The sequence below is a fragment of the Neofelis nebulosa genome, chromosome 10, assembly GCF_028018385.1.
Source record: "Neofelis nebulosa isolate mNeoNeb1 chromosome 10, mNeoNeb1.pri, whole genome shotgun sequence".
In the NCBI taxonomy this organism is placed as follows: domain Eukaryota; kingdom Metazoa; phylum Chordata; class Mammalia; order Carnivora; family Felidae; genus Neofelis; species Neofelis nebulosa.
This window is the reverse complement of record NC_080791.1, coordinates 45538849-45552653: the sequence shown is the minus strand read 5'-3', so window position 1 is coordinate 45552653 and position 13805 is coordinate 45538849. Positions and strand designations below refer to the sequence as shown.

The following is a 13805-nucleotide window of genomic DNA, read 5'->3' as shown; positions in this document are numbered from 1 at the left end:
ATAATTTAAAAAAAAAAGCCTCTCAGCAGTCATTCTGGGAAGAGGGATTGTATCACATTAGTGCTTATGAACATGAGTGCCTGTGATCTAATTAATGTTGATGGTGGCATTTGCCCAAGCCAACACTTACCTTAGAGTCCCCAAGGATATGACCAGAGGTTAAAGCAGTAGAGTATTTTTTCACTTGTGCAGTGGTTTCTGATACACTGCTTCTAAATCTGATTTTCTGCCCCACTTTTAAAATGGGGAGAAGAGCAACGTTGCTGGCAGCCTCAGTCAGGGTCTGCCAGCTCCCAGACAGTCATTATTTCCTCCAACTGGACATACTGCTAATTCAAGGGAAGACTTCAGGAGGGTAACTAAGAGAAATATTCTGATTAAATCAGATGTATTTGATAAAGTTTGGGAAGAGGGGAAGTGATATTAAAAGGCGAAAGATTTATGCGATTTGAAGAGAAACCAGAGTATGAGGGGAAGTGATATTAAAAAAAAATTATCTGTGGGGCGCCTGGGTGGCTCAGTCGGTTAAGCGTCCGACTTCAGCTCAGGTCACGATCTCGCAGTCCGTGAGTTTGAGCCCCGCGTCGGGTTCTGGGCTGATGGCTCAGAGCCTGGAGCCTGCTTCCAATTCTGTGTCTCCCTCTCTCTCTGCCCCTCCCCCGTTCATGCTCTGTCTCTCTCTGTCTCAAAAATAAATAAACGTTAAAAAAAAAAAATTCTCTGAGAATGTTACGGAGAATTACTGAGGATTGAAGAAATCTAGTCATTGTATCAGCAAATGTGTACCAATACTATAAACTTGGCAATTTTCATATAAATTGGAGTAATATGTCTGTGAATGTAAAATTATTTGGAGACCTGTAGGTGAGGAATTTACACCATAAATATAGTAAATATATTTTGACAGTGTACCTCATTATTCCATCAGCTCAGTTACACCACATGCTAAAATCGTATCCCTGAGGAAATATACAAATTACTTTCCCCTCAACTCACTATGCTCCATTCACATTTTTTGTTGGTTCCTCATACCTGCCAGTCTGTTTTGTCTTTGTGCTTTCTGTCCAAGCTATCTGAAATGTTTTCATCATGCCAGCTCCTCTTTTCTGTCTGTTTAAATGACACATCCTCCATCGCTTTCCCTTATCACCCAATTTAATATAGGCTGCCTGTTAATTTCCTTCCTAGAGTTTTGATTATTTCCTGCATAACACTTACACTAATCTGTAGTTATTTTGTTTGTTCACTGACTTATGTGCTCCTCCTTATGAGCATGAAACTTCATAAACATTCATAAATTTGAATTTTTAAAATACTGTTCTTTTAGATAACGTTTGGTTTTGTGCTAATAAGAAGTTTTCAGTCTGTCAGTAAGAAGTGATGTTTAAATTTCATTTCCCTAAATACTGAAATGAAATTGACCAGCACTAGTCATCCTCTCTGTTCTTTTTTGCCCTATAAATAGTTGGAGGTAATATGGGAAAAGGTTGGCAGCAAGTATGCCTTTGTAGTGCATTTGCTTTTTCAAGTTTTGCTTAGTGTACCTTAAATGCTACCGATTCTTAGAGATGTTTTGGCCTGACACAGTTGAGCATAGAAATAAAAACCTAGGTATAATTTTTTTTTCTGGAAAATTCTTTTAGCCTGATCATTTAAAAAGTTGATACCAAAGGTCTAAAAATAAAGTTATTTTTTTCTGTCAAAAGAATTCCTACTTACACCAGTTATTAAGAAGAGTACACTATTGGGGCGCCTGGGTGGCTCAGTCAGTTAAGCAAGTGTCAGACTTCGGCTCAGGTCATGATTTTGTGGTTCGTGAGTTTGAGCCCCGTGTGGGACTCTGTGATGACAGTTCAGAGTCTGGAGCCTGCTTCAGATTCTGTTTCCCTCTCTCTCTGCCCCTCCCCCACTCACTCTCTATGTTTCTCAAAAATAAATAAACATAAAAAAAGAAAAAGAAAAGTACCCTGTTAAAATTTCCAAAACACATTGGTTTTGTAAACTACTTTTTTGGAATTTCATTGCTTTTGTTCCTAAAATTCAGTTTTGGTTTAGGAATCATAAATCCTGGTTATTGTTAACAGAATGTCAGGAAATGGAAGTTTGTTGCATAGACAAGTTTGGCCAGTGCTTGTGAGACTTCCAAGGTTTTGAAAATCAAAGAAAGTGTAATCACTGAAAAATTTTACCCTTATTTTAAGGTAATTGTTTTAAAATTATTTGAGGTCTTAGGACTTAATTTTGAAAATGCTTTGATATAAACGTGTTATTTATTTATTTATTTTTGAGTTCTGTTTTGATTCTAAACCAGTAAAATTTATATCTGTCGGACTTAAATATTTGGATGTAAATCAGAATTTTATCCCAATTTTCTCTAGGGTTTCATCAGAATGTTTAGCGTGGGATACTTGATCCAGTGCTGCCTCCGAATTCCCTCTGCATTTCGGCATCTGTTTACACAGCCATCCCGGCTATTTTCTCTCTTCTACAATAAAGAAAACTTCCAGCTCGGAGCTTTTCTGGGCTCTTTTGTTAGTATATACAAGGTAAGGCTTTCAGCAGAGGAGAGAAAAATGGGAAATAAATAACATGGCTATTATTAGAATGAGATACGGCCTTAACCCATCTGTCATTTTTTAATGCTTCTTTCTGTTGTATTCATAAATGTTTTAATGTCTCCAGGTATATATGCAATATATATTGGGAATTGAGGTTGGAAAAATTTCTTTTAAAATATTATTTAATATGCTTCAAAGTGTAGATATATTTGCATTTATATATAATATGAAAGATTTTCAAAGACTTACTTTTTTTTCAGTAATGTAGATACTGAAAAATTTTAACTGTTATATTTCTAACATCAAAAATTATATTAATATATCTGGTCTCTTTGTTTTTCTTGATCATACTTACTGCCTGGTTATTAATTTAAACTTATTTCAGACCCTTCTAGCTGATATCAACACTTGATAGAGCCAGTAAAGATTTTCTGTTGTGACTTATGTAAGAAATGACTTGTTATCCCTCTTTGATCTACTCACTATTCCTACTACACTCTCTCAAATAACCATTGTTAACATTCTTCCACCATTTCTGCATGTTCCTGTAAACATACCAGCACATGTATAAGCACACACCTAAACACATATGTAAGGATCATCCATGACATAGTACTCTGAAATTTTAAGTAATGGCCTTTTGTTTAATGGGGATCACTCATATATAAGTCATACTACTGACATTTTATTAAACATCTAAAATTTAGACTATAAACCTAAACGTAGTTTCCAAATGGTAAAATATGTTAACTAAGGTTGACTATATGCAAACACACACACATTGTTTTTAAAGTGAAAAAAAAATAATAATAATAGCGCAGGGAAACTTGAATTCTGGAGTCATTTTGGGTAAGATGGTTATGTATCATTTTATGTAAAAGTTTATTTATATAAGGTACATATAGGGGAAGTATTTTTAAATGGAAAGGAGAACAGGAGTAACAAATGATAAGCTATAGTTAATTACTTGTTATGAAATATTACTAATATTGAAAATATTTTCAATAGTTTTGATTAGGAAACATTACTGTCTTTGAATATACAAGAGTTAAATAGGACAGAATATTTGTAACTTTATATGTTCATATTCTTTTTCATTTCTTATGTCATAGTGTTTATGTTTATTCTTAACATAAACCCTAAGTGTCGCATGTGGATTGTCTCCCAACATTTTTATCCCAAATTGGTTATTCTCCACCATCCAGCATATCTCAGAGCATGTTTCATTTGTTTGCTTTAATTTCTGTTACTATTTATTTGCCCAGGTAATACAAACTAATGGTATTAAACTATAGAAAAATACAACCGGGTCAGAAAATCCCTTATAAAAAAAATGGTACAGTGTGTTCCAAAGCCATATGGGATTTAAAATAAAATTGCCAATGCCATTAGCGTCTTTATAAGGATGTAATTGGGAGAAGGGCGGAGCAACAATTCATATTTCTTCAGTGTCTTCTCAAGGAATGGACTCTTTTTTCATTTTGTAATGTTCTTCTTTATTTCTGGTAATATTCCTTGCTCTGAAGTCTACAACGTATGATATTAATATGGCTATTCCAGTTTTCCTTTGATTATATTTGATAGTACATTGTTTCTGTCCTTTTACTTTAGTCTTAACTGTGTCTTCAGTTTAAAGGTTGATTCTTTTAGATGACATGTAGTTGGTTCTTCCTTTTTTATCCAATTTGATAATCTCTATTAATTGGTATGTTTAAGCTATTTACATTTAATGTACTTTTTGATAATGGTATAGTTTAAATCTACCTCTTGCTAATTGTTTTGTATTTTTTCCATTGTTTTTTTCCTTTTTATTCCTCCTGGATTTTTAAAAAAAATTTACGTATTTAGTTTTTTATTTTTGTTTTTTGTATTTTTGTATTCTATCTTCACTCTTGGCTTACTATTTATACCTCTTTTTTAATTTAGTGACTGCCTTAACATTTATAATAAGCATTTTAAATTCATCAGTTATTGTTTTCAAGTATTATGCCACTTCATGTATAGTGTATGACTCTTAGAATATTATACCTCAAATTCCTCCTTCTCATCCATTGTGGTATATACATTTATCTTTTCATGTGTTATAAACCCCATCTATTGTTACCATTTTTGTTTTAGACCAGGAGTCAGAAAACGTTTTCTGTAATTGGCTAGATGATAACTGTTTCAAGCTTTGTGGCTGATATGGTTGGTCTCTGTCATAACTACTCTACTCTGCTGTTGTAGTGTGAAAGCAACCATAGATAATATATAAATAAAGGAGCATAGTTATGTTCTTTTTTTTTAAGTTTATTTATTTATTTTTCAAAGAGAGAGAGAGCACAAGTGAGGCAAGGGCAGAGAGAGGGAAGAGAAAGAGAATCCTAAGCAGGCTCTGCACTGTCAGCCCAAAGCCCAACATGGGGCTCGAACTCATGAGCTGTGAGATCATGACCTGACCCAAAATCAAAAGTTGGACGTTTCATCGACTGAGCCACCCATAGCTATGTTCTAATAAAACTTTGTCACACTTCAATTAGAATTTCATTTGATTTTTACATGTCTCAAATTATTACAATTTTATTTTATCCATTGAGAAGTGTAAAAACATTCTTAGCTCATGAACCACATACAAACAGTTGGCAAGCCAGATTTGGCTAGTGGGCCATATTTTATGACCACTGCTTTAGATAGTTATTTTATTATTATTATTATTATTATTATTATTATTATTAATTTTTGATAGAGAGACAGAGACAGAGCGCTAGCAGGAGAGGGGAAGAGAGAGATGAAGACACAAAATCTGAAGCAGGTTCCAGGCTCTGAACTGTCAGCACAGAGCCCGATGCGGGGCTCAAACTCATGAACCATGAAGTCATGACCTGAGCTGAAGTTGGATGCTTAAATGACTAAGCCACCCAAGCACCCCTTCTTTGATAGTTCTTTTAATAGTTCTTCTTTTGATAGTTTATTTGTATAGAAAGAAATGATATTTAAAAAAATGTCTTCTAAGTTTATCTTCATTTTGCCATCTTCAGAGCTCCTCATTTCTTTTTTCAGATCTAAATGATACTATATTCCTTCTGCCTGCAAAATTACCTTTTACCATTTATGAAAATTCATCACTTACAAAGCTACTATGTGGGTCTCAGTATTTATCTACCGGAAAAAGTCTTTATTTCACCATTATATTGAAAAATACTTTATCTGAGTTTGGAATTCTGGCTTAGAGTTATAGTGTATTTGATTTTTCTTCTTGTTACAGTGGGAGTGATTCTACATCTAGGCAAAGGAAAATTTATGCCTTCATTTTGGAAAATAATTACAATAAAAATATTATGTATATTTTTTTTAAAGTTTGTTAAATTTATTTTGATACAGAGAGAGTGCACAAGCAGGGTAGGGACAGAGACAGAGGAGAGAGACAGAGAGAGAATACCAAGCAGGCTTTGCACTGTCAGCACAGAACCCTGTGTGGGTCGTGATCTCACGAACCGTGAGATCATGAACTGAGCCAAAATCAAGAGTCAGATGATTAACTGACTGAACCACCCAGGCGCCCTGACAATAAAAATACTATGTATAATTTCTTAATAGAGTCTATCCAGAACAATAACTTTATAACAGGTTATTGTTGATAGTTTTCCAACTCATATATTTAAAATAGTTTGATTTAGATCACCAATTTGCCATCAAGGTCTGCTAGTGACTCACTCATTATAGATGTTACATGCATGTTTTCTAGAAATGAAACAACTGAAGTCACTGCATTTTCTTCTTGATGTAGGGTACTAGTTGCTTCCTGCGCTGGGTCAGAAACCTGGATGATGAATTGCATGCTATTATAGCTGGTAAGGCAATGATAACACAAGAGTTACTGCTGTTGCATCAATCCATGGTAGGAATGACTCAGAAATAGTTTCCAAATTCATCTGATTTCTGTATAACTCTTTTTCTCCATAATAGAATCCCTACTGAGGAACCAGTCCACACATTTTGTATTCGCCAAGTTTAACATACCCAGGCATTCTTGCCATCTGATGTTTTGAAATGGCAATATAATGACTTGGGTATCTGGCCTGCTACAGGCCTGGGATCCTAGGGAATGTGTTATAAAAGAACATAAAACTCAAAAAATTTGGTGACTAATGGAAGCACAGTTATATTGCTTGAAGCATTCTGGTTTTGCCACTGGCAAGTGACATATATTTTAATCATATATATTTTTATTTTTAAAGAACTTAATTAGTTTCATAAAAATAACTCAAGATTAACATTTTCTGCAAGTACAGCATACATGCTACTTAAGTAAAATTGACAGTTTACAGATATTTATTAGTGATATTCCTGCTACCAGTATTCCGGGTCTCCCTCTGCCTTTGTTTCCCTTTTAAGGAACAAAGGCAGTACTATGGACAGAAGTTTGATGATATCACTAAAAGTAATTTGAGCTGTTAGAAGAATTGATTAATAAATATTTTCACTTAAAATGAGAAGTGGTATCAATAGCCTTTAAAAATTATTTTTGAAAATCATTATATTTGTTAAGACTACTGTTTTTAAAGTTATATTTAGAATATAAAGTGTCTTTGTAATATATATGTCAAAACTGTGTGTTCCTAACTCTGAAAGTCAATTTCATAATTTAAAAATGTGTGATATCCACAAATTCACCTCATTTTAATGTCATCACATATATTACTGTCCTTATTTTTGTATAACAGAGGGCAGTGCTACAAATCGATTGTGTCTTACTTAAGTGAGTGAACATTTCTGAATGACTTAATAACAAAGAAATACTTTGAGATTTGATCAGTTTTGCTTTATTTGTTGTTTCAGGCTTTTTGGCAGGAGTATCAATGATGTTTTATAAAAGTACAACAATTTCCATGTATTTAGCTTCCAAGTTGGTAGAGGTAAGCAAACATCTTGATGCGTGCACAGCTCTAAAGGATGTAGAGCCTTCCATATCCCAGTTACAAGGGCTAGTCAATCCTATAAAAGTACTGACAAAGTCAGTTCTCCTGTTTCTTCTTCTTTCTTTATGTGTGTTATTTTCAAATATACACAAGTGTAGAAAGAATAAAGTAACTAACTCTTGTGTACCTATCATACAGTTTCAACAGTTAACATGTGACCAGTTTATTCCACCTGTACTGTCCCAACCCCACAAGTACTGAATTAATTTAAAGCAAATCCCAGACAACATATCACTTCTTCCATAAATAACTCAAGGTAAAGTCTCCTTAAAGACTATGGCTAAAAGGATAAAGACTCCTTAAAAACAAATCAACACTACTACCAAAGTACAATCAAAATACTATTGTCACACATTTAAAAAACCTAGTATTTAATATTATCATATATCCAATTAGAGCTTATATTCTCATATCTCACAGATATCTTCTGCAATCTCTTTGTTTTAATTGGGATCCAAAGTCTCTTTTAGTTTTTAATAGCTGCCTCCTCCCCCTAACTCCCTTTCTTTTTTTCTTTGCCATTTATTTGTTGAAGATCTATGTTATTAGTTCTGGGAAATTTCCCACATTTTGGATTTTGCTAATTATATCCTTACTGGTGATACTAATATGTTTCTTTAACCCAAGTGTTTCCTATGAACTGTTAGATACAGAGGTTTAAGCAATTCAGTTTCAATTTTTAGGGGGTGGAGGGGACAGAAATACTTCACGTTTACTATTTGTATGAATTCCTATTGCATCACATTAGGAAGCACATTAGTTGTGTCTCTTTTTGTGATGCTAAGATTGATCAGTGGGCTCTATTAATACAACTAACATAAAGCTCCCCATTAGGCTTTCACTTAATTGTTGTAGCACCCATTATTAATCATTACCAGGGTTTATTATTTCATTGAGAGTTGCAAAATGATATTATAACATTATTGTTTCTTCTAATTATTTACTTGTGCAGATTTTTTAAAATCTTTTTTTAATGTTTATTTTTGAGAGAGAGAGAGTCAGAGCATGAGCAGGGGAGGGGCAGAGAGGGAGACACAGAATCTGAAGCAGGCTCCAGGCTCTGAGCTGTCAGCACAGAACCTGATGCAGGGCTCAAACTCACAAACCATGACATCATGACCTAAGCTGAAGTTGGATGCTTAACCAACTGAGCCATCCAGGTGCCCCATGAGTTCTTTTAAAAAAAACTTTTCCCTTTTCGACTGTTTGGTTACTCTGAAATAGTTTGATTTGTTCACAAAGTCATAATAAAATGCTTGACTACTTCCCTTTACTTACCTGTGTTCAGAATGAATTGGCCCCTAGCATTCTGCAAAACTGACTTATTTATGAGTCTTTATTTTCAAATGTCATTATGAAGATGTAAATTTTAGAATATTTGGTCTTGTTTCAACCCAGGAATACACTATCTTTGACCATGAGAGCCTCTTCAAATTGACTTCTGTTTCTTTTTTATATAATGCCAATATCTCTGATAACTTTCTTGCTTTGTGATAAAATGAAATGGTCCAGGCTTATTTTGGACATTTCCTCCCCTAGAAACAGAATCAGTCTTTTCTCCAATGACCCCTATTCTTTTGGTGGGAAATGGTATTTAGAGACTTCAATTTGGGTACTTGGGTACTTCTTGCTTCTAGGGTAGTTATTATTTTTTGGCCTTTCCAGTAAAAAGAGCTAGAGAATACTTTTTCCCCCCTTTCTTTTTAGAGAAAGAGAAAATAATGAGCATATTGATATTTCCAATTCAAAGTTAAGATTATAGATTTATTTGACTTCATTTTAGAAAAAATTTATCTCTTGGCACAAAAACAGACACTTACGTCAATGGAACAGAATAGAGAACCCAGAAATGGACCCACAAACGTATGGCCAACTAATCTTTGACAAAGCAGGAAAGAATATTCAATGGAATAAAGACAGTCTCTTCAGCAAGTGGTGCTGGGAAGACTGGACAGCAACATGCAGGGAAAACTGGACCACTTTCTTACACCATGCACAAAAATAAACTCAAAATGGATGAAAGACCTAAATGCAAGGCAGGAAGCGAAACCATCAAAATCCTCAAGGAGAAAGCAGGCAAAAACCTCTTTGATCTTAGCCGCAGCAACTTCTTACTCAACACATCTCTGGAGGCAAGGGAAACCAAAGCAAAAATGAACGATTGGGAACTCATCAAAATAAAAAGCTTCTGCACAGCAAAGGAAACAATCAGCAAAACTAAAAGCCAACTGATGGAATGGGAGAAGATATTTGCAAATGACATATCAGATAAAGGGTTAGTATCTAAAATCTATAAAGAACTTATCAGACTCAACACCCAAAAAATAAATAATCCAGTGAAGAAATGGGCACAAGACATGAATAGACACTTCTCCAAAGAAGACATCCAGGTGGCCAGCCGACACATGAAAAAATGCTCAACATCACTCATCATTAGGGAAATACAAATCAAGACCACCATGAGATACCACCTCACACCTGTCAGAATGGCTAACATTAACAACTCAGGCAACAACAGATGTTGGCGAGGATGTGGAGAAAGTTGCATTGTTGGTGGGAATGCAAGCTGGTGCAGCCACTCTGGAAAACAGTATGGAGGTTCTTCAAAAAACTAAAAATAGAACTACCCTATGACCCAGCAGTTGCACTACTAGGTATTTATCCAAGGGTTACAGGTATGCTGTTTAGAAGGGACACATGCACCCCCATGTTTATAGCAGCACTATCAACAATAACCAAAGTATGGAAAGAGCCCAAATGTCCATCAATGGATGAATGGATAAAGAAGGTGTGGCATATATATACAATGGAGTATTACTCGGCAATCAAAAAGAATGAAATCTTGCCATTTGCAACTGTATGCATGGAACTAGGGGGTATTATGCTAAGTGGAATTAGTCAGAGAAAGACAAATATCGTATGACTTCACTCATATGAGGACTTTAAGATACAAAACAGATGAACATAAGGGAAGGGAAACAAAAAGAATATAAAAATAGGGAGGGAGATAAAACATAAGAGACTCTTAAATATGGAGAACAAACAGAGGGTTACTGGGGAGGTTGTGGGAGGGGGGATGGGCTAAATGGGTAAGGGGCATTAAGGAATCTACTCCTGAAATCATTGTTGCACTATATGCTAAATAATTTGGATGTAAATTAAAAAAATAAAACTAAAAAAATACAAATAAATAAAAATTTAAAAAAAGAAGAAAAATTTTATCTCACTGAAAATCTGTGGCCCTAATGATATTAAGAGGATTACATACTTGCTTTATTCAGGTGTGTTTGTGTCTATGTGTGTGTGTAGGGGAGAGAGAGAGAGAGAGAGAGAGAGAGAGAGAGAGAGAATGAATGTGAGTTTGATATTTTTCTCAGTGCAATTGGAAGTCATTGGAGAGTTTTAAGTGTGGAAGTAGCATGATTTAATTCACATTTTAAGAAGAAGAAAACATTCTGGCTATTATATAAAGAATGGAATACAGGCAAGACTGGAAGCTGGGAGAACAATTAGTCTCAGACAGATGATGGCTTGTGCCAGTATAATAGCAGTAGGGATGGAGAGAAATATACAGACTTCGTATATGTTTAGGAGGTAAGGGTGACAAGATTTGCTAATGGAGAGGAAAAGGAGTGTCAGAAAAAGAAAATATCCCTTAGCTAGCAAAAATACATTCTTTGACACAGGGAGAATCCAATATTGAGATCTGGTTTGTAAAACCCGTATTTTATAGCTGCTTCCCTACATGGCTAGAGTTTTTTAAGCCAAGCAATGACATAGCTCTTTTTAAACTTATTTTTAAATTTTTAAAATTTTTATTTTATTTTATTTTTATTTTAGTTTTGTTTTTATTTTTGAGAGAGAGTGCACATGAACAAGGAAGGGGCAGAGGGAGCGGGAAAGAGAGAATCTTGAGCAGGCTCCATGCTGGGCTTGATGTCAGGACTGTGAGATCATGCCCTAAGCCAATATCAAGAGTCAGGTGCTTAACCAACTGAGCCACATAGGCACCTTGGCATAGCTCTTTTCTTATATCAACAGACCATGTTTGATCTTGGCAGAAGAAACTAGATATAAAATGTACTGATAAGAATTTATTTTTAATTTAGGAAATTACAAATGTAAGCTTACTAATAGGTCCTTTGTGGAATTAATGACTGTGGTGTAATAGGCAATCATTTTCCTATGATTGAAGTTAATTTTATATTAAAATTCTGCATTACTATATAATGAATATTAAATAAAAATCAGCTGACTAGATAACTTTTATCTTGGAAATAATTATTTCCAGGATGTATATATTGAATATCTATTATGTTCCCACTACTGTATGAAGTGCTGGTAAGCATATAGAACTATGGGATATGGTTCCCACCCTTCATTAACTTAGAATCTGGTTCAATAGATAAGGTTTATTATAAGAAATTAGGAACACAATTGTTACATATTTCAGGAGATACCTGTGTTATATAATGTTTCTGTGATGCTATTCTACCACATCTGAATTTCATTTTTGTCAACATGAATACACTACAGTATACCTGTACCTTGTAATATACTGTATAGTATATTCAAAATAGTGGTACATGTATATCTTCCTTCCTAAGTAGAGTGTAGCTTTTTGTACATATATATCTTCCAGATTGGGGAAAAATTATTTCATGTTCTTTAGTTCATGAACCACCCATGTCTTCTTGAACTTTCCTCCACCTGATTGTAACATCATTCTCTCTTGGTTCTTTCCTCTTTTCTTACTAGTTCTACTTGAGCTTTCCCATGTTTCAGAGAAACTATTGCCGTGAATAATTACATCTTCTGTCCATATAAATTAGCTGGGCCTTCCCCATATGTATTGTGTACTTTCACCCAGTTCATTACCCCTGCTTTTTCTGCTTTTTCTCTCTTATCTCATTGTTAATCCTAGGCCTCTTAGGAGGCAGCACTGTTGGAAGTGTGGTCAGTAGACTAGTGCCAGTCTATGACCTGTTTATTACTAGTTCATAGTAAGCATAGAAATAGAGAGTAAGCATTTGGAAACTTCTGTAGCAACTTGACAGAGTAATTTATTTTTTTAATACAAAAGTGAAATTTTGGTTCACTTTGTGTTTTTAAAATTTAGTTTTTAGTAATTTATTTTTATTGTATTATAAAAGTATCAAGCTATGGCAATTGGAAAAAAATTTTTTTGAAGTGTTGCTTCACTGCAGGTGGTTTGAGAAGCACTATTCAAATGTAGTCATTTCTGAAATTCTCCTTGTTCCTTTGTCCTAGGCAGAGCAGTTTGTTCCCTCCTTGGGGGGGGGGGAGGGCAAAAATGCATACACACATACTAAACATATATATAGTTAAATATCTAAGTGCATTAGCTATTTCTCTTATGCACTAACTTAGATGTTATTGTATTCATTTTTAAATTTCTAGCTCCTAGCATAGTGTTAACAGCATTAGTTAAGAGCATTAAATGTTGAACCAATGAATGAATGAATGAATGAATAAATGAGTGAATGACTAGATCTAGCAGGGAAGGGAGACCTGAGGATTATACAAAAAGCATTGAAGGGTGCCTGGGTGGCTCAGTCAGTGGGGCGTCCAACTCTTGATTTTGGCTCAGGTCCTGATCTCACAGTTTGTGAGATCGAGCCCCATGTTGGGCTCTGTGCTGACGGCACAGACCCTGCTTGGGATTATCTGTCTTTCCCCTCCCCTACTTGTGTGCACTCTATCTCAGAATAAGATAAACTTCTTAAAATAAGGTAAACTTCAAACAAACAAACAAACATTGAGGTATAAATGATATAAAAGAAGTAGAAATACAATGTTACTCTATTTCACAGAAAAGCATTATTACTGGTATCTCAGTTTGGGGTGAGGGAATGAGGGAAGGAAAAGGCTGACACTTAACTAATGTCATGGAAGATGCAACCTGTAATTTGAGCTCAGAAAGGATTATTAGGTTTGGAAGGTAGACAAAATAGTTGTAGATAGCAAGTGAGTCTGTTGCTCCACTCTATTGTTAATGCTATTTAAAGTTGTGGGTTTTTTTCTAAATCTTACATTATGTTTGTTCTACAGACAATGTATTTCAAAGGCATTGAAGCAGGAAAGGTTCCCTATTTTCCCCATGCAGATACTATCATCTATTCCATCTCTACAGCAATTTGCTTCCAGGCAGTAAGTATAGCTTTTTGATATGAGAAATGAATTATTTCTTTACATTAAATCAATGGGGGGTGGGGGTGGGCAATAAAGACCTGGGAAAATTTCTATGGATTAGATTTTAGTTTTTATT

The 13805-nt window shown here is 34.7% G+C and overlaps 1 protein-coding gene across 2 annotated transcripts in view; it reads left to right on the top strand.

Moving 5' to 3' along the window:
- The window catches only part of TMEM135 (transmembrane protein 135), a 265370-nt gene that overhangs the window by 245766 nt on the left and 5799 nt on the right, over window positions 1-13805 (top strand). For both annotated transcript variants that reach the window (XM_058687538.1, XM_058687537.1), the window contains 4 exons: window positions 2379-2546; window positions 6325-6388; window positions 7377-7453; window positions 13589-13687. In XM_058687538.1, the coding sequence (XP_058543521.1) occupies window positions 2379-2546; window positions 6325-6388; window positions 7377-7453; window positions 13589-13687 (408 nt within the window). The remainder of the gene's footprint in view (window positions 1-2378; window positions 2547-6324; window positions 6389-7376; window positions 7454-13588; window positions 13688-13805) is intronic.